Below are 21,117 nucleotides of genomic sequence, written 5' to 3'. Positions count from 1 at the left end.
AGACCTCAGTGAGCCCCTGTCCTTCTGTGATCTCCCTGGAGAAGAGGCCACAAGAGAATGACAAGCACCTGTGCGGTAAATACACATCTCTTGAGCCGTGAGGAAGGGGCCTGGAGTCCCCGAGGAGGAGGGCCAAGGCCCAGGCCAGGGGGCGGTGGATGGAAGGGCATGGCCTCTGGCATGGAGGCCCAAGGCTGCGGTTGGTGCAGCATTCTGACGGCCCCGTCTCTTGGCCAGGGCAGTTCAGGCATCAGTGGGAGGTGCACAGACACCCTTGGGTTACAAATCCACCTGAGCTTTTGGGCTGTAACTTGGAGAAAAGCTGCCAGGAAGCTCAGGAGGGGAACAGTCACAAAATGTCCCCTCTGCTTACGGCCAAACTCAAGGTGTGAGGCAGCACCCCGCGGTCCTACTCCCCGAGCTCCTGGGCAGGAGCCAGTCTCTCCAGGAACAAGACAAACCGCTAAAAAGAACCGGCACTCCGGGTGTGGTGGCTCACGCCTGTAATCCCAGCACTTTGGGAGGCTGAGGTGGGCGGATCACCTGAGGTCAGGAGTTCAAGACCATCCTGGCCAACATAGTGAAACCCCATCTCTACTGAAAATACAAAAATTAGCCGGGCGTGGTGGCGGGCGCCTGTAATCCCAGCTACTCGGGAGGGTGAGGCAGGAAAATCACTTGAACCCGGGAAGTGGAGGTTGTAGTGAGCCAAGATCACACCATTGCACTCCAGCCTGCATGACAAAAGCAAGACTCGATCTCAAAAGAAAAAAAAAAAAAAGGTGCAGAGCCAGCGTGTGCTGCTGTCTGTAGGATGAAGCTGAGCCCCCAGGAACTCCCACGGGAGAAAGGGAGCTGAGCAGAGCACAGAACCAACAGGATCCAAGGCCACCTGGAGGCATGGGGGCATAGGACAGAAAGCCCTGGGCAGGCTTCACTGTGGTGAGGATACAGATGGTCACTTTATTACTACTGCCACACCCACAGCATAGCAGCTGGCATTCCTGTGCATCACGTGTCAGGGTCCAGGTGGAGTGCCCTGTTACTTCATGCCCATGACAGCCTGTCAGGTAAGTGCTCTCAATTTCACAGAGATGGAAGTGGAGGCTCAGAGAGGGTCAGGCACTGGCCAGGGTCACTCAACTGGGAAGTGACAGAGCCAGGATTTGAACCCTGGCCTCTTTGGCCCTAAAGCCCATGTTCTTCACTACCCCACTCTCCCACTACCAACACCAGGAAGCCCTAGGGGGAGAAGAGGATCAAGGGTAGAAGGAGAGAAAAAGACAGAACTACTAGGAGAAATAAACAAATCCACCATTAGAGTGGAGACTCCACACTCCTGTCAATAACTGACAGCTCGAGCAGGCGGTCAGGAAGGAAGGATATAGACAACTTGATGAGCACTATCAATCAACTTGATCTAATTGATGTTGCTAGAACACTCCACCCAACAACAGCAGAATCCACATTCTTTTCAAGAGTACACAGAACATTCACCAAGATAAACCACATGATGCTGGGTGATAAAACACACCTAACGGCCAGGCACGGTGGCTCACGCCTGTAATCCCAGCACTTTGGGAGGCCAAGGCGGGTGGATCACGAGGTCAGGAGTTCGAGACCAGCCTGACCAACATGGTAAAACCCTGTCTCTACTAAAAATACAAAAATTAGCTGGGTATGGTGGCATGCACCTGTAATCCCAGCTACTCAGGAGGCTGAGGCAAGAGGATCACTTGAACCTGGGAGGCGGAGGTTGTGGTGAGCTGAGATTGCGCCATTGCACTCCAGCCTGAGCGACAGAGCGAGACACTGTCTCAAAAACAAAACAAAGCAAAACAAAACAAAAAAACACAAAACAACAACAACAACAAAAACACCACACCCAACACATTTAAAATAACAGAAATCATATAAAATAAGCTCTCAGACTACGATGGAATTAAATTAGAAATCAGTTGCAGAGAGACAGCTGGAAAAGCCCCAACTCTTTAGAAACTAAGCAACACTTCTAAATAACACATGAGCTAAAGATGTCATCTCAGGAGATGTATAAAAATATTCAAACTACCTGAAAATGAAAATGTAACAAAATTTGTGAGATGCAGGAAATGCAGTACTTAGAGGAAAATTCATAGCACCAAATGCACATAGTAGAAAAGAAAGGAGGACAAAGGAAGACACAATCAGCTTTGGAAACTGGATGCCACAGGGACTATGATTTTTAAAAGGATGCCAGGCAGCAGGCAGAGAATCAGGTACCTGTCCATCATCCCAAAGGAGCACCTAGGTCACACCTACCTCCACAGGTCAGCAGGTTCTGCAGGAGCACGAGGTGGACTGGGCATGAGCACCGTGGTGTCCCATCACCCTTGGCAATACAGATGTGGGAGCAGCCACCATTGTCACGGGCACATGGGTGGGCTGCTGCAAAGACAAAACAAGACAAATGGAGGTCAGGCTCTGCCTCCCACCTCAGAACCACAGCCTGGAGGGTAGGGGCCAAATGAGAACTCATGAGAACTGGCCATCCTGCAGGCCCGGCCTCTCTGGGAGGATCCTCCCACTTATTCCTCTTGGCAGCCTACAGAGTCTTCCTACTGACATGGAAATTGACATCACAGGCCAGCCTGTCTGTACCAGTCCCTACTGTGCCCATGACCATCAGTCTGAACTGCCCACTTGTCTCTCCTCCTATTTACTTACTTTGAGACAGGGTCACACTCTGTCACCCAGGCTGGAGGGCAGTGGTGCAATCATGGCTCACTGTAGCCTTGATCTCCGTGGGTCGAACAACCCTCCTGCCTCAGCCTCCTGAGTAGCTGGGACTACAGGCATGCACCACCATGCCTGGCTTTTTTTTTTTTTTTTTTCTGAGACGGAGTCTCGCTCTGCTGCCCAGGCTGGAGTGCAGTGGTGTGGCGCGATCTCAGCTCACCACAAGCTCCACCTCCTGGGTTCACACCATTCTCCTTCCTCAGCCACCCAAGCAGCTGGGACTACAGGCGCCCGCTACCACTCCTGGCTAATTTTTTGTATTTTTAGTAGAGACGGGATTTCACCATGTTAGCCAGGATGGTCTCGATCTCTTGACCTCGTGATCCACCTGCCTCGGCCTCCCAAAGTGCTGGGATTGCAGGCGTGAGCCACTGCGCCCAGCCATGATTTTTTGTATTTTTAGCAGAGACGGGGTTTCACCATGTTAGCCAGGATGGTCTTGATCTCCTGACCTCGTGATCCGCCTGCCTTAGCCTCCCAAAGTGCTGAGACTACAGGTGTGAGCCACCACGCCCGGCCTTTTTTTTTAACTTTTTGTAGAAACGGGGTCTCATCATGTTGCCTAGGCTGCTCTTGAACTCCTGGGCTCAAGTGATCCTCCCGCTTCAGCCTCTTAAAGTGCTGAGATTATAGGCGTGAACTACCGCACCTGGCCCTCTTCCCTTCTTTCATTGTATAACGGGTTGGATAGTGCCCCCCAGAAAGATACACCCACGTCTTAAGGCCTAGAATCTGCGAGCATAACCTTTTTTTGGAAAAAGGGTCTTTGCAGGTTAAGGATCTCAAGACGAGGTCATCTCGGATGATTTGGGTGGGCCCTAAACCCAGTGACAAATGTCCTTATAAGAGGCAATACAGACACGAAGAAGAGGTAAAGACGCAGACGCAAAGGAGATGGACACATGAAGATGGGCAGAGGTTGAGGCGGCACATCCACAAGTGTGGAACGCTGGCACCCACAGCACTGGAAGGGGGCCAACAAACAGATCCTCCCTGGAGCCTCCAGAGGAAGCACAGCCCTCCCAACAGTTTGGTCGCGGGCTTCTGGTCTCCAGCACATTGGGGGAATCCATTTCTGTTGCTTTAAGCCGTCCAATTTGTGGTCATTTGTTATAGCAGCCGTGGGACACTAATACACGTGAGAATTAAAATAGCAAACGGTGCCAGGCGCGGTGGCTCACGCCTGTAATCCCAGCACTTTGGGAGGCTGAGGCAGGTGGACCACCTGAGGCTAGGAGTTCAAGACCAGCCTGGGCAACATGGCGAAAACCCGTCTCTACTAAAAATACAAAAAATTAGCCTGGTGTGGTGGTGGGTGCCTGTAATCCCAGTTACTTGGAAGGCTGAGGTAGGAGAATCGCTTGAACCTGGGAGGCAGAGGTTGCAGTGAGCCGAGATCGCGCCACTGCACTGCAGCCTGGGCGACAAAAACGAAATTCCGTCTCAATAAATAAATAAATAAATAAAATAAAATAAAATAGCAATGGACCAAGTCCCTGGGAACTCGCATTATTCTATCCAGTTAACCAAATGTTTCCAACATCCCGACAATGAGAAGAAGAGGAGGCGGCTTGGAGGGAGAGCTGACCACTCCCAGGTGGAAGAAATGCCAGAAGACATTCTGTTCCCCGCCCCACCCAGGAAAATTTCACAGGGTCCTCACTGTCTCAGGGATTCGGTGTCCTCACTGTCTCCAGGATTCGGTGTCTGGGTTTTTTGGGATAGGGTCTCTTTGTCACCACCACCCCTGGCCCTTTTTTTTTCTGTTGCCTAGGCTGGAGTGCAGTGGCGTAATCTCGGCTCACTGCAACTTCTGCCTCCCAGGTTCAAGTGATTCTCCCACCTCAGCCTCCCCAGTAGCTGGGAATACAGGTGCCTGCCACCACACCCTGCTAATTTTTGTATTTTTAGTAGAGACGGGATTTCACTGTTGGGCAGGCTGGTCTCGAACTCCCAACCTCAAGTGATCAGCCCACCTTGGTCTCCCAAAGTGCTGGGATTATAGGCATGAGCCACGGAGCCCAGCCCAGTACCTTTTTGTTTGTATTTTTTGTAGGGATAGGTTCTCACCATGTTGCCCAGGCTGGTCTCAAGTAATCCTCAGATGGTTCCCATGGAGGGGAGTAAGGACTGTGGTCCCAGCTGTGGAGGCCCCTCCCCCAAGCCCTGGGACGCAGCAAGGCAGTGGCAGGCAGAATCCTAAATGCCCCCATAATTTCCCACCCCAGTCCCCAGCAAGGTGTCATGACCTTATGTGGCAGAAGGGATTCTGCGGATGTGATTAAGGTTATTAATCAGCCGACTTGGAGTCTATCAAAGGGGAGGCTAATCTAATCTAAAGGCGGCTGAGCTGAATCACAGGGCCCTTTAGAAGCAGAGCAGGCTCCCCATCTGGTGGGAGGGGAGCAAGTCAGAGAGACTCAAGGTGCGGGAGGGACTGACGCAGAGAGCCCCCACTGCTGAGGCAGAGGGGTCATGGGGCGAGGACCTAGGGTGGCCTCTAGGAGCTGAGAGTGGTCCCCGACCAATAACCAGAAAGAAAACAGAACCTCGACTCCAAAACTGCCACCTGCTGAGTGAGCAAGGAAGCCAATTTCTCCATGGAGCCTCCGCTGAGGGCCCAGCGTTGCTGACACCTTGATTCTGGACCCGTGAGACCCTGGGCAGAGAACCCAGGTGAGCCACGCTGTGCCTGGACTTTGCTTTACAGAACTGAGAGATAATCCGTGGGTGTTGTCAGGCCAGTGGCTCACACCTATAATCCTAGCACTTTGGGAGGTCACAGCAGGCAGATTGCTTGAGCCCAGGAGTTGCAGACCAGCCTGGGCAACATGGGGAAACCCCGTCTTTATAAAAAAAAATTAGCCAGGTGTGGTAGTGCCCACTTGTAGTCCCAGCTACCTGGGAGGCTGAGGCAAGATGTTCACTTAATTAAGCCCAGAGGTCGAGGCTGCAGTGAACTGTGTTTGCACCACGGCACTCCAGCCTGGGCAACAGAGCGAGATCCTGACTCAAAAAAAAAAAAAAAGAGTTGGTGTTGTCTTAAGATGCTGTTCGTGGTGATTTGTTCTGCAGCAAAAGAAAACCACCTCAGAGGCCTCGGGACATTTGGACATCTTGCTGAACCCCAGCAGGCAACAACCGGCATCTGGCGGGGCCCACCGCCTGGCCGAGGCCACACGGGCTCTTGCACTGGCCTCCCCCCTCCTCCAGGGGTCCGTCCAGGTTAGAGGCCACCCTGCCCACCCCGCTGCCACGTACAGAACTCCTCCAGGCTGACTTCCTCCACCGCGTGGATGCCAGTGAGGTGCGCGACGCGGCCCTGGATGCGAGTCCGCTTGTCCCCAGTGGTCTTCTCCACACGCTCGATCATCTGCTGCTGGCGGTCGATCCAGTAGAGATGCTTGCCAAGGACGGTCAGGCCCAGAGGCTGCACGATGTTGGCATCCTCCAGGGTCAGGCGGTTGGCCCCTGCAAGCAGCCCGAGGGCCCCCCTGAGCGGTGCTGACCTCCAGAGCTCGCCCCACACTCAGCTTGGGAGGACAGAGGTTGACAGGGCTGCCAGGGAGCCTGGGGGATTCCGTGCTCCGGACAGGGGTGGGAGTTGCAGCAGAGTCCCTGGAAGCAGGCTGACCCAAGACAAGCCCTTGGAAAGCCCTGCTCCCACCTGGGCTGGGCTGTGGATGAGGGCCATCAGTTCCAACGGCGGGCCTCGGTCACTGGCCCCTGCAAGCCTGCCCCCTCCCCTCCCCTACCCACCCCATCATAAGAGGAAAAGCCATGGGGACCCGTGCCCCTTCTCTGAGCACCAACTCTCATTTCTCTCCAGCCCTCGCAGCCTAACACAGTCCAGAGCAGAGCAGCTGCTTGTGCAGGTGCTAGGGGCAGAGGCTAGGCTGGAGTCCTGCTCCATCCCTGGCTGTGCGGCCCCAAGCAGCTCACTCACCCTCTCTGAGCCTCATTTTCTGCCTCTGCCCTCTGGGGCTCACTCGGAAACCCAGCCTGGAGCTGTCAGCACGAGGACAAAACATGCTACACAGAAAGCCCCCGGCATGGTGCTGGGCTCACGGCAGGTCCCAGACAATGTGGCAGCTGCTGCCGTTACTGACGACAAGGAAGGCCAGGTGTCTGCGGGCAGGGCAGGCCCCGGGGCACGTACCTGACAGGTCACAGCTCTCAATGCGCTTCAGGTCCGCGTCCACCCAGAACAGCTTGCCCAGTGTGTTGTCCACCACCAGGGCCACGGGGCGGATGAGGCCAGTGGTGAAGAGGACCTCGCGCTCGGTGCCGTCCAGGGCCGCGCGTTCGATCTTGGCTGCCCGATCCTGCATGTTGGTGAAGTACAGGTACCTGCGGGAGGGGGGCGGGTGAAGGATGGGTGCAGGGACGGCGTCTCCTCAGCCAGCGCGGAGCCCAGGGCACCCAGCTGGGCTGTGGAAAGCCCCTGCCTCTCAGGGCTGCCCGAGGCTGACAGGTCACATTCTGTACTAGTTGAACAGTGCTCCCCAAATTCCCGCTCACCCCAGAACCTCGGAACGTGAGCTTATTTGGAAGTAGGGTCTTTACAAATGTCATGAAGGATCAAGATACGACCACAATGGGTGAGGGTAGGCCCTAAATCCAACTCAAGTGTCCTTAAACGATACAGAAGAGGCCACGCAATGTGCAGCCAGAGGGAGAGACTGGAGTGACATGACCACAAGTCCAGGGATGCCGGGAGCCACCAGAAGCCCAAAGGTTCCCTCAGAGCCTTCAGAGGGCGCAAGGCCCTGCCCACACCTTGATCTCGGGCTTCTGGCCTCAGGAACTGCGAGAGAACAAGTGTCCATTACTCTCAGCCACCTGGCTTCTAGTAATTTCTGACAGCAGCCATGGGAAACAGATGCAGGCCCCCCACAGCTGCTAAGGACCCCGGAGCCCTGGCCGTTGGGAGACCAGCTCAGCTGGCTCCTGCACAGCCGCCTTAGAGACCCGGGGCTTCCACCCACCAAGCCCCCTGTGTGCTGCAGAGGCGGCACGACTGTGGCCATCACTCCTACCAATGAGGAAACTGAGTCTCCAAGAGGTTATGCCACCCGCCCAAGGTCACGTGGGCAGTAAGTGGCAGAGTCAGGGCTCAAACTCTGGGCTCCCGGCCCAGGACCTGTGCTGGCTGTAGCTCCGTCTTCATGCCAGCCCCCTAGCTATCTGAGGAAAGCCATTGCGCTCCTGTCCCCAAACACTCCCGTGCTCAGTTTGGAGCCTGAGTTTCATGTCACGTGGGTTTCAGTCTCCCTCTTTCCCTGGCTCTTCCCCCTGGAAACCTCCAGGTCCTGGGTGCCTTCCCACCAACCAGAAGCTCTGACGACCGACAGGTGGGAGCGTCGGGGGCCTCCGGGAGGAAGAAGCCCAGGAGCTCCCTGTGGTGGAACAGGATCGAGTCAACAGGCAGTACCCTTGCTGTGGAAGGGATTTCTGCACAGGGTTCAAGTTCAACAGGGATGGTACAAAACCTATCAACCGCAACTCCCGTCGGCCAGCGCTGCCTTGTAACCTCTCAGCAGAGCTCCCCCTTCCCTTCCAGCCCTCAGGGCTTTCTGCTTCCCTGGAGGGGCTGTGAAAGAGTCTGTGTTTGCTTTTGGGATCGGGAAAGCCACCCATTGGATCCCCAGGGTGGAAAGTCTCCCCAGGCTGTGAGGGGCTGGCATTCGGCAGAAGACACAGCGGGCACGCCTGGGTGGGGGGCAGCACACCCGCCTGCCCATTGGCCTCCTACCCTCGCTCCGCGTTGACGACAATGGCCCTGGGTTTGTCACGGTCCCCACGCAGCACCACCCCCATGGCTTCGCCGCTCAGCCTGTGGACGTTGATGGTGTTGGTGGCCTCACACGTCCAGAACAGCGTCCGGCTGTAGATGTCAATGCTGAGGTCGTGGGGCTGCCTGTCTGGGTTTTGGCCTTGGCTCAGAGAGGTCAAAACAAAGGGCTGTAAGACAAAGAAAACAAGACTCCTGGGCACTGGCGGAGATCCCTGGGCACTGGCAGAGACCCCTGGCACTGGCAGAGACCCCAGGCCCTGGCGGAGACCCCTGAGCACTGGCGGAGATCCCCAGGCACTGGCGGAGAGCCCTGGGCACTGGCTGGAGAGCTCTGGCAGGAGAGCAGAGGCCACAGTTCTCGAGTTTAGCCTAAAAGTCAAATCCCAATACTGGTGTGGGGGTCTCTCCTCTCCAGTCAGCTCCTAACTACGTGCCCGCCCGAGCATGCCAGAGCGATCAGGACATCAGCCTCTGGAAGAGCTCTTGCCGCCTTGGAATTTAGGCCTCATCAGCCAACCCGCCGGGGCACCCAGCTGTGCATCACTAGACTGGCGCTCCCATGAAGGCCCCGCTGACAGTCAAGAAGGCATCCAGGACCACGGGGCCCTTCCCAACACATCCCTGTCTTCTCCACCTTCCAGGACTCAAGCTTTTGGACTGCAGCCCTCATGTCCTGTTTTCTCTGCAGGGCACCAGGACAGCCAGTTTGGGGGCCACCCCTTACAACCCTTTCCCCAAGAGGAGGGGCCAGGTGAGGGGAGGGCAGGTGAGGGTGGGGGTTAGGTGAAGGTGGGGGACAGGTGAGGGTGCAGGAGTGGGTGAGTTGGGGAGGTGAGGGTACAGGGGAGGTGAGGGTGGGTAGGGAAGGTGAGGGTAAAGGGGTCGGTACAGATGTGGAGGTAGGTGAGGCTGGGGGCCAGATGAGGGTGGGTGGGGGCAGGTGAGTGTGGGGAATGACTCAGAGCCCCTCTTGGGAACGCAGGGCAGCCACGTCTCTCAGTGACTCTCAAGGACTCTCTGTCTCCACACTCTCCAGGGTCACCGCCCAGGAGATGCTCGAGCGCTGCCTGAGCCCAGCCCACCCCCTGCATCTCAGGGATGAGCCTGGGCTTTTGGGGCCTCCGACACAGCCTCCCTTCGAAGGGATCTTACTGAGCTGATGTAGGAGGAGAGGACAGCCCAGAAGCCTACTGCCCGGGGGGATCTGGTGCCTTTGGGTTACCCCGAAAGACAGCTGCAGCCAAGTTCCCGAGTGACTTGGCCTGGGGCAAATGGGGCCTGGGGCACCTGGGCTACTGCCACCCAGGCCTGAAGGAAAAGCTCCCCTCCCTCTCCCTTGAGTCAGAGGGAATCATCTTAGGATGGTGCTCTGATAGTAAGTCTTTTCAGACTTTCTTTATCTAGGTCTTTTAGCAGTTAATAAAACAGGGAGGCAGCAGTGGCTCACGCCTGTGATCCCAGAATGTCGGGAAACTGAGGTGGGAGAATCACTTGAGCTCAGGAGTTTGAGACTAGTCTGGGCAACATAGCAAGACTCCATCTGTATCAGAAAAAATTAAACCAACCAAACAAAAAAACACTAGCTCAGTATGGTGATGCACGCCTACAGTCCCAGCCACTCAGAAGGCTGAGGTGGGAGGATCGCTTAAGCCTGGGAGGCGGAGGCTGCAGTGAGCTATGCTCACACCACCACACCCTAGCCTGGGTGACAGAGTAAGACCCTGTCTCAAAAAAAATACAAATAAAACAAAGTCTCTAAGTAGATAAAAAGAAGCTTCTTCCCCAGGCCCAGCCTCTTGGACCCAGATGGAAAGGGTGCCTCCCTCCCCCATACAACACACACACCACACACCACACACTCACACACACACACCCCCCAGATGGAAAGGGTGACTCCCTCCCCCATACACACACACACACACACCACACACACACACACACCACCCAGATGGAAAGGGTGCCTCCCTCCCCCATACACACACACACACACACACACACACAACCTTGCTGGGCAGCTGCAAAGACATCATCACTTTCATCTGGACACGAACGATCATGTGTCTTTGTAGATAACAACATCCACATCACCACAGAGCTGTGGCCCCTAGGGGGCCGTGTGTCAATGCCAACTGAACAAATTCCTTCCTAAAAGCCACTAGCTGTGGACCTTGGTCTGGTACAGCTGCCGGGCTGAAAGACAAGCAAGATTCCAGCTACTCTGGCCAAAATCAGGCTCAGCGTGGAGGGTGGGTCTGTGGGAACCAGATGCAAAACCAGACTTTGGGACAGCAGTCTGGAGAACAACCATCTGAGAAACGTGTACTGTGTGACGTGAAACCCTGGCCACACTCCTCCCAGGCACAAAAACAACACAGCAGACTTTACATGGCTGGCCAGTTTCATAAACCCTGAACTCTTTTTTTTTTTTTTTTTTTTGAGACAGAGTCTTGCGTGAGATGGAGTCTTGCTCTGTCGCCTAGGCTGGAGTGCAGTGGAGCGATCTCCGCTCACTGCAAGCTCCACCTCCCGGGTTCACGCCATTCTCCTGCCTCAGCCTCCCAAGTAGCTGGGACTACAGGTGCCCGCCACCAAGCCCGGCTAATTTTTTTGTATTTTTAGTAGAGACGGGGTTTCACCATGTTGGCCAGGATGGTCTCGATCTCCTGACCTCGTGATCCGCCCGCCTCGGCCTCCCAAAGTGCTGGGATTACAGGCGTGAGCCACCGCGCCCAGTCCCTGAGCTTTCATTTTACTGTAAGTACAAATACTTATGGTTAGTGCAAACTTTCTTACCAGAATCCTATGCAACACCACAGGCAACACGCCTTTTCCTCAATAGTACAAAACCTTCCCCACGGAAGGAATTGTTCATAGTGGCCTTATTCACAACACCCAAAGGTGGAAGCAACCTAGCACCCATGGATGGATAAATAACAAGATGTGGTCTGTCCATCCATATAATGATTTTTTTTTTTTTTTTGAGACAGGGTCTCACTCAGTTGCCCAGGCTGGACTGCAGAGGCACAATCTTGGTTCACTGCAACCTCTGCCTCCCGGATGCAAGTGATTCTCCTGCCTCAGCCTCCTGAGTAACAGAGATTACAGGTGCGCGCCACCACACCTAGCTAATTTTGTACTTTTAGTAGAGCCAGGGTTTCACTATGTTGGTCAGGCTGGTCTCAAACTCCTGACCTCAAGCGATCTGCCCACCTCAGACTCCCAAAGTGCTGGGATTAGAGGGCATGAGCCACCATGCCCAGCCCTTACAATGGGTTATTATTCAGGCTTTAAGGAGGGAAATTCTGACACAGGCTATAACACAGATGAACCTTGAGGACACCATGCCACACGAAAGAAGCCAGTTAGGCCGGGTGCGGTGGCTCACGCCTGTAATCCCAGCACTTTGGGAGGCCGAGGCGGGCTGATCACGAGGTCAGGAGATCGAGACCATCCTGGCTAACACGGTGAAACCCCGTCTCTACTAAAAATACAAAAAATTAGCCGGGCATGGTGGCAGGCGCCTGCAGTCCCAGCTACTCGGGAGGCTGAGGCAGGAGAATGGCGTGAACCTGGGAGGCGGAGCTTGCAGTGAGCCGAGATCGCGCCACTGCACTCCAGCCTGGGCAACAGAGCAAGACTCCGTCTCAAAAAAAAAAAAAAAAAAAAGAAGCCCGTTACATAAGGGCAAATATTGGTGTTAATTCCACTTACATGAAGTACCTAGAGAAGGCAGAGAGAGACAGAAAGTAGAATGGTGGCTGTCAGAGGGAGATGAGGAGTGTGTTCAATGCAGACAGTTTTGGACACCTGCCAAGGTGAAGTAGTCTGGAGATGAATGGCGGTGATGGTTACCATGTGAACTGACTGAATGCCACAGAACTGTCAACTGCAGAATAGGGAAAATGGGCCGGGCACGGTGGCTCACACCTGTAATCTCAGCACTTTGGGAGGCCGAGGTGGGCGGACTGTTTGAGTCCAGTTTAAGTCCAGCCTGGGCAACGTGGTGAAATCTGTCTCTACATAAAATACAGTTAGCCAGGTGTGGAGGTGCACAACTTGAGCCTGGGAGGCGGAAGCTGCAGTGAGCCAAGAGCCCACCACCACACTCCAGTCTGGGCGACAGGGCGAGACCCTGTCTCAAAAAAAAAAAAAAAAGGCCGGGCACGGTGGCTCACACCTGTAATCTCAGCACTTTGGGAGGCCGAGGTGGGCGGATCACCAGGTTAGGAGTTCAAGACCAGCTTGGCCAACAAGGTGAAACCCCATCTCTGCTAAAAAATACAAAAATTAGCCGGGCATGGTGATGGGCACCTGTAATCCCAGCTACTCGGGAGGAGGCTGAGGCAGGAGAGTCGCTTGAACCCGGGAGGTGGAGGTTGCAGTGAGTTGATACCGCGCCATTGCACTCCAGCCTGGGCGACAGAGCAAGACTCCATCTCAAAAAAAAAAAAAAAAAAAAAAATTAAAATGGCTGGGTGTTGTGGCTCATGCCTGTAATCCCAGCACTTTGGGAGGGTGAGGTGGGTGGATGGCTTGAGTCCAGGAGTTGAAACCAGCCTGGGCAACATAGCGGGTCTCTACAATAAAAAAAAAAAATACACAAAATCAGCCAGATGTGGTACTGTATGCCTGTAGTCCCGGCTACTAGACAGGCTGAGGTGAGAGGATCACTGGAGCCCTGGAGGCTGAGGCTGCAGTGAGCCATGATCGCTGCACTCCAGCCCGGGCACTGGGGTGAGACCCTGTCTCAAAAACAACAAGAACAAAACAATTAAAATGGTAAATTTTATGTTATGTATATTTACCACAATAAAAAATAAAAACAATTAATAGAAAACAAAACCTTGGCCAATTGGATGATAATTTAGACACCATCTTTTGGAGGAGCAGGGGCCCCCTAGTAAAGAATCAAAGCCAGAGTCCACAGGGCGGGGAGGTTGCAGGAGGCTGGACCTTAGCAAAAGACACAGGAGGGGAAAAGTACATTTTCCAAATTAAGTGGAAAACCTTCTGGGTTTTCTTCCAAGTCTTCATACTTCTGCCTAGTAGACACCATAAAAGAACGCAGCTCCAATGAGACTCTAAGGCAATGTACGCCCAGGAGCTTTCTCAGCATGGGACCACATCCATCAATTAACACATCCCTTTCTCCAAAGGACTCCATGTGACAGTCACCTGTAGCAAGCAAGATGAAAGGAATCCATTCCACCATCTGCACCACGACAGAGGCAATGATCATAGCTGCCCAGGAGAGAAGCTCCAGGGAGCCGGGCATGGCTCTGAATTTCAATTCGGCTGATTTTTGCCATCAACCAAGGACACAGACCTCACAGTACAACGTAACTAGAAACTGCTGCGGGAGGAAGGATCTGGTGGAAAGGGGCGTCCAGCCTGTCTGGACAGCACCAGCCTTCAGATGGAGAGCACGACAGTGAAACCAATGGTGGACATGGCGACCTATCTGAAAGTCTCTCCAGATGCTCAGCCTCTCTCCGCCTCAAGAAAGTACCAAGATTTCACCACAATAACACAAGCTCCCACACCAACGCTCGGTGGAGAAAGGGGCCGTGTGGCTCTGCAGTTTTTTTTCTTTTCTTTTTTTTTTTTTTTTGAGATGGAGTCTCGCTCTGTTGCCCAGGCTGAAGTGCAATGATGTGGTCTCGGATCACTGCAACCTCCACCTCCCAGGTTCAAGCAGTTCTGCCTCAGCCTCCCGAGTAGCTGGGACTACAGGCATGTGCCACCACACCCAGCTAATTTTTGTATATTTAGTAGAGATGGGGTTTCACCATGTTGGCCAGGCTGGTCTTGAGCTCCTGATCTCGTGATCCACCCGCCTCAGCCTCCCAAAGTGCTGGGATACAGGCGGGCTCTGCAGTTTTTGTAAAAGAAGGCTGCTTAGGAGCCAGGCCTATCCTGGAATTCTACACAAATGAACCTGTTGTGCCCCATGCTGCAGACTCCAGGTGGGCCTTAGGCCGCCGTGAGCACATCATTCCTGGAACAGGCCACACAAGCCTGGCACCGCAAAGTGGTTGCTTCTGCTACAGCACTTGTTTTTTTATTTTTTATTTTTTGAGACGGAGTTTTGCTGTTGTTGCCCAGGCTGGAGTGCAATGGTGCGATCTCGGCTCACTGCAACCTCTGCCTCCTGGGTTCAAGCAATTCTCCTGCCTCAGCCTCCTGAGTAGCTGGGATTACAGGCACCCGCTACCACGCCCAGCTGATTTTTGTATTTTCAGTAGAGACGGAGTTTCACCATGTTGGCCAGGCTGGTCTCAAACCCCTGACCTCAGGTGATCCACCTGCCCTGGCCTCCCACAGTGCTGGGATTACAGGCGTGAGCCACCACGCCCAGCCTAGCACTTGTTTCAAAAATGCAAATCTGGCTGGGTGCGGTGGCTCACGCCTCTAATCCCTGTTACTCGGGAGGCTGAGGCAGGAAAATCACTTGAACAGGCTGGTGACAGAGTGAGACTCCATCTCAAAAATAAAAAAGCAAATCTGTTCCAATGCAATGATGTATTAGGACAATTTGAGCACAGCACAGTTTCACATTTGCTCATGCACAATTTCCTCCATGAGAAATATTAAGCGAATGCAAAAAACCACAGCTGGCAGGGAACTGTGCAGGGTCACACCCAGACACACACCTCTGTCTCTGACCTCCCTGGGCTCACTGCTGGGGCCATGACCCACTCCTCTCCACACCTGGGGTGAGAACTTTCCATCTGATTTTCCACAATCTTCCTTCCAGCGTTTCACAAAAACTCATGCGCTACACCCTTCCACACTCATGAGCCAACTCCAGATCTTCCCAAGGTAAAGTGCCGTATTTATTGCAGCGTTAACGTTTACGAATGCACAGTATTGTGGGATATATCTAACCATTTAATGTGCAAAAGGCATTTTGCTATTTCCCAGGTTCCTCTCTTTCCTTACATGTCATTGACGGAGATTTTGAAGGCTGTGCCCTGGCCCCCCTTTCCCTATGAGTCGTGTCATTTTTACTGTGCGATTTTGCATAGGTGACTTTTAGAAGCGCATATACTGCATTGTAGCAGAAATGACAATTCCCACAAAATCAAGGATAAACCTGGATTAACCAGTACCAACTATCCCTGCATGACACACGACCATTTTCTTTCTTGGAAAGACAAAAGTCCTGTGGGGTTTGACCCCACCATGACTACTTAAACAACGGGGAAACCCAGTTTCTACATATAATCACAGTCTCGGGGTTCCACGCATCTCAGGGTCATACCCTGTGACTATGTAATCGAAGCCCAAGTCATCATTCACCCAGAACCATGCTCTGTTTCCTCCCTCTGCTAAGGACAGGGGCAGCAGCCTGGAAACCTGCAAGAGGAGCGCCTTGGGAAGCACACCCCACACCCTTCCCACGGGGCACTTGCCTGGGTCCCGTCGTCCTTGGCTCGCTTGATGTTCTGGCGCCCATCCACCCAGTAGATGAACTTGTCCAGTGGGTCATAGTCGATGGCTTTGACGTTCCTCAGTCCATGCAGGGGCAGGATGAGATCCGGGCTGTGCTGGTCATCCGGGATCATCCGACTGATGGCAGATTTCTGGCTGAACAGCAAGAAGGTGGTGGGCGCTAGAGGAGGCAAAGATACGGCTGCAGGTGGTTGTCTGGAAGCCATAGAGGAGCTGGAGGATGGGACAGCACGCCACTCGACTACAACAGGTGGCTCAGCATCCGCCCCGCTGGAGGTCCACAGGAAAGACGGGGGGACCAGGGCTGTCTCTTGGGGGTGCGCTGTGGGAAATTTCACTCTCTGTGTCATATGTGTCTCTGCTGTTGCAAAGTATGTGTTATTTTCTAAATAGATCATAAATTTATTTTTCTTTATTTTATTTTTTTTGAGATAGAGTCTTGCACTGTTGCCCAGGCTGGAGTGCAGTGGCGCAATCCTGGCTCACTGCAAGCTCTGCCTCTCGGATTCACGCCATTCTCCTGCCTCAGCCTCCTGAGTAGCTGGGACTACAGGGGCCTGCCACCACGCCCAGCTCATTTTTTGTATTTTTAGCAGAGATGGGGTTTCACCGTGTTAGCCAGGATGGTCTCAATCTCCTGACCTTGTCATCTGCCCGCCTTGACCTCCCAAAGTACTGGGATTACATGTGTGAGCCATTATGCCCTGCCATTCATTCATTCATTCATTCATTCATTTACTTGAGACAGAGTTTCGCTCTTGTTGCCCAGGCTGGAGTGCAGTGGCACAAACTCAGCTCACCTGAAACTTCTACCTCCCAAGTTCAAGTGATTCTCCTGTCTCAGCCTCCCAAGTAGCTGGGGTTACAGGCGTGCCCCACCATGCCCGGCTAATTTTGTATTTTTAGTAGAGACAGAGTTTTACCATATTGGCCAGGCTGGTCTTGAACTCCTGACCTCAGGTGATCCGCCCGCCTCAACCTCCCAAAGTGCTGGGATTACAGACATGAGCCACTGCATCCAGCCCAATAAATTTATTTTTAAATGATGAAAACTTAAGACAGAAGGCAGGTAATGGTAGTGAACATTGGTGGTGGAATGTAGTGACACTCATACCCACGACTGTGTGTGCAGTTTGCTATGTGCCTATGTGTGCACCAGTGAACTGCGGAAAACCGGGCAAAGTCAACAAGCCTGAGAGGAGACACTCCTCGAGGGTGTCAGTGAGCAGCACATGCCACCACAAGGCAGCCCCGGAATCAAGCTGGGCCTCCTCGCAGTGCATTGGCACCAGGACCCGAAGAACCAGCTCTCTAGCAGGACCAGAACATCCGGTGGCCTCTCCCTCTCAGCAGCTAACAGAGTCTCCTGGCCTGAGTCCTGCCTGGGATCAGAAGCTGTGGCACTTCGAGCGCACCGTCAGCGGGCTATAGTGGCTGGTCTGAAATCCAAGTCATTGCACCAGGTCTGCCGGCCACAGGACGGGGACTCTGAGTCATGGCAACCCCTCCTTGCCGTGGGTTACCTGCACCTCCATTTTACTCTCCAAGGTCATGGCTCCAGGGAGGGATGGTGAGCAAAAGGACCAAAGACAGCCCAGGCATGGGAAGTCCCAGACTCTGGCCCAGGCCCATCTCTTGCCAGCCTGGGCCTCGAACAGCCCCTTAACCTTTGCAAGCCTCAAGTTCCCCATCCATGCAGCTGGGACAGGCAAGACCAGCCCTGCCTGTGCCCAGGTCTGCATGAGACTCCAATGGGGCCTGGATGACAAAGAGCTTTATAAACTATCAAGTTCTGTGTAGGGAATCATAACCAGCTCGCTGCTGATGTCATGGGGGAAGGACCTGCCAGCAGGAAGCACCTGTACTCCAGAGGGGCCATAGGAAAGTCACTCTTCTCATCACTAACACGAGAACAAAGAGGCCCACCTGCTTCCGAGGGTCAGGGCAACAAATTCCCCGAGTTAGGCCAGGCAGAGTGGCTCATACTTGTAATCCCGGCACTTTGGGAGGCCGAGGCGGGTGGATCATGAGGTCAGGAGATCGAGACCATGGTGAAACCCCGTCTCTACTAAAAATACAAAAAATTAGCCGGGCGCAGTGGCGGGCGCCTGTAGTCCCAGCTACTCCAGAGGCTGAGGCAGGAGAATGGTGTGAACCTGGGAGGCGGAGCTTGCAGTGAGCTGAGATCGCGCCACTGCACTCCAGCCTGGGCGACAGAGTAAAACTCCGTCTCAAAAAAAAAAAAAAATTCCCCAAGCTGATGCTAGGCTACTTGGCAAGGGTTCAGGAGCAGGGACTCTTGAGCCAGCCTGCCACAGTCAACCCCGGCTGAACCTGCCCCAGTCGTATGGCCTTGGGTGGGTTGCCACACCTCTCTGTGCATTGGGTTCCTTGTACGTGAAATGGTACCATGCTACTCTCCATCCTCCAGGCTTGAGGAGTAAATGAGCGCTATGGAAAGCACTCAGCACTGTGCTGGCAGTATGAGCGAGCACCCTTCCCCTGTGACTGGTTTTCACACCCAAAGATCCTGCCCGGGACCTTCCAGCTGAGGGGTTTTGGCCATTTATCTGTGTCCTGATGAAGCAACAAGTCCACCCAGCCTGGACCTGGACCTCCAGGTAGCATCATGCAGCTTGTGCAGTGCACAACCTACCCAACCATCTATGTACACCCAGGAACCCCAGATGAGAAGCTCCTTTCAGCGTCAGCTCCCAGAACCAGCCTGATCTAATGAGGGAGTGAGGTGCGGGGGACCGCAAGGCACTTACGGCTGCAGTTGCGGCTGCTGGGGTCCAGGGTGTAGTGTGAGGCGCAGCCGCAGCGATGGCCACCAGGGATGGCAAGGCACAGCTGCCCACACTGCCCATTGTTGTGCATACAGTCATTGAGGCCATCTTGGCGGGAGGAGTGGAACACCAGGATGTCCATCACGAAGTCCAGGTGGCCTTGGATGAGGGTGCGGTTCCGGCCGCTAGTCTTGTCGGCCCGCTCAATGCTGTGCAGATTCCAGTCCGTCCAGTAGATATAATCGCTGTACTGCGTCAGACCGAATGGGTGCGGGAGATCGTCGGCAATCACGACCCGCTCCTGACCTGCATGGACACACACAGGCACGGTGTCAGCAATGGCACAGCCAGGCCACAGAGCACACAGCACCCTGCGGGGCAAGCCAGGGTTCAACCCTGCAGCCTAGCGACCATGTGAATGCCTTAAAGTGTTTGGCCACCTTGGAAAACCAGCAAGATCCACTGACGCGCAGGCAGGATCTACCAAAATTAAGTGACCTGGCTACAGTCACACAGTTGCTAAGTGGCAGGGCCAGGATTACCACCCAGGCAGTGAGACTCCAGGTTCCCGTTCTCACCATGTCAGGCCTGGCTATGCATCTTTCACGCCCGCAGCAACAAGCCCAGGCCTTCCATGTTATTAATCAAGCGCTCAGTAAACATCCAGAGCGTTTAAGTCCAAAACACATACAGCAGAGTGACGGCCAGGCTGCAATGCACATGGCCGCCCTCAATGGCAGGGTCACATGAGTTTCCAGGGCTTTCTGGTTTTCATCTGAGTCTGTCCTCACTCCAGGGTGATTAATGAGCTTAATCATTTCAGGCAACCACAGCTGTGCTATGACTGGTTTCTCGCCTGGCAACAGGTTTGCATGCGGCCTGGATGAGCTGGGTCACGGGATGCACTACAGAGCTGGGTGACGGTCACAAAGTCACGTGCAAACTTTGCTACTGGCCTCACAAGTCAGGGTGCAGCCCACCCCCAGCAGCAACCAGGACATGGGGTTCAAGTGCCAGCTCTGCCTACGCAGTACCTGGGACAAGGCATTCAGCTGGTCGATGCCTCAGCCTCCTCATCTGTAAAATGGGCACAACCACGCCCAGTGCAGATGGCGAGTAGCAGTGGCGGAGGTCAGAAGCCAAATTCTTGCTGCCCTTCCTGAGCGGTTCAACATGGCTGATGTGCTCAGAGGCTCTCCTAGGGCCAAGGTCACTGAAGGTCCCTCTGCCAGGGGACAAAAGTCAGGGCTGCCCAGGTGACCCTCTCCTCCCTTGTCTGCCCTCAAGCCAAGGGCTGCCTGGGGGCTTGGAGCCTCAGAGCTTCTTTTTCTTCTCTTCTTTTTTTTTTTTTTTTTTTTTGGAGACAGGGTCTCACTCTATTGCCCAGGCTGGAGTGCAGTGGCACGATCACAGCTCACCACAGCCTCAACCTCCTGGGCTCAAGCAGTCCTCCCACCTGAGCCTCCCAAATAGCTAGGACTACCGGCATGAACCACCATACCCAGCTAATATTTTAAAATTTTTTTTGTAGAGATGGGGTCTCACTATGTTACCCAGGCTGATCTTGAACTCCTGGGCTCAAATCATCTGCCCGCCTTGGCCTCACAAAGTGCTGGGATTACAGGTGTGAACCACTGCACCTGGCCCTTCAGAGCTTGTGCCCCTGACCTTCCAGTCTCCCAACTTGGCAGGGGGGATGGGGGTTCCTTTGTTAAGCACAGTGGGCCCTGTCACCTGTCATATCACCCAGGACAGCTAACTACCCTAGCAGAACAGAGTGTGTGGTCCCCTGTTCTGGGTTCAAATCCTGCTCCTGTTGCTGTGTGACTTGGGATAGGTTTTTTTCAAACTTCCCTGAGCCTCATTCTCATGATCTGGAAAAAGGAGATGAGAGCACCAGCCCTGGGGTCCCGGGCGTGTGGACACTCCCAGCACAATCCCAGCACATGGTGGGGCTCAGGGCCGGGAGGGGATCGAGTGCTGGCCCTGGTGTCTCTGGGGGATCCTGAACTCACCAGACCTAAGGCAAGTCATGTGACTTCCTCAGGCCTCGGCTTCCCCAGCAATGAAAACCTCCACCATGTGTGGTAGGGTCAAATTAGAGTCCTGGCACAGGGATTAGCTGGGACCCGGTGCCCAGCAGGTGCACAGGAAACAGCTGTCACCAGAGCCTCTCCCAACACAACTGCAGCAACGGCACCCAGGGGTGGATGGGGACAAGCCCCACAGCAGAGGGTGAGGCTGCTGGGCAGTCGTGGGCGTGGCCACAGCTCCTGCCAGGTGGGGAACTTGCAGGCC

General features: G+C 54.2%; 1 protein-coding gene across 1 annotated transcript in view; it reads right to left on the bottom strand.

Annotated features, from left to right (window-relative positions):
* LRP5 (LDL receptor related protein 5) overlaps positions 1–21,117 on the bottom strand; it is a 103,776-nt gene that overhangs the window by 17,628 nt on the left and 65,031 nt on the right. The window contains exons 11-16 of the mRNA XM_030811372.1: positions 18,802–19,125; positions 15,991–16,190; positions 8,534–8,742; positions 6,938–7,128; positions 6,040–6,249; positions 2,302–2,427 (exon numbers count right to left, since the gene is read on the bottom strand). Of these exons, the coding sequence (XP_030667232.1) occupies positions 2,302–2,427; positions 6,040–6,249; positions 6,938–7,128; positions 8,534–8,742; positions 15,991–16,190; positions 18,802–19,125 (1,260 nt within the window). The remainder of the gene's footprint in view (positions 1–2,301; positions 2,428–6,039; positions 6,250–6,937; positions 7,129–8,533; positions 8,743–15,990; positions 16,191–18,801; positions 19,126–21,117) is intronic.

The sequence above is a fragment of the Nomascus leucogenys genome, chromosome 4 (assembly GCF_006542625.1).
Source record: "Nomascus leucogenys isolate Asia chromosome 4, Asia_NLE_v1, whole genome shotgun sequence".
NCBI classification, from domain to species: domain Eukaryota; kingdom Metazoa; phylum Chordata; class Mammalia; order Primates; family Hylobatidae; genus Nomascus; species Nomascus leucogenys.
This window is presented reverse-complemented; position numbering and strand designations above follow the sequence as displayed.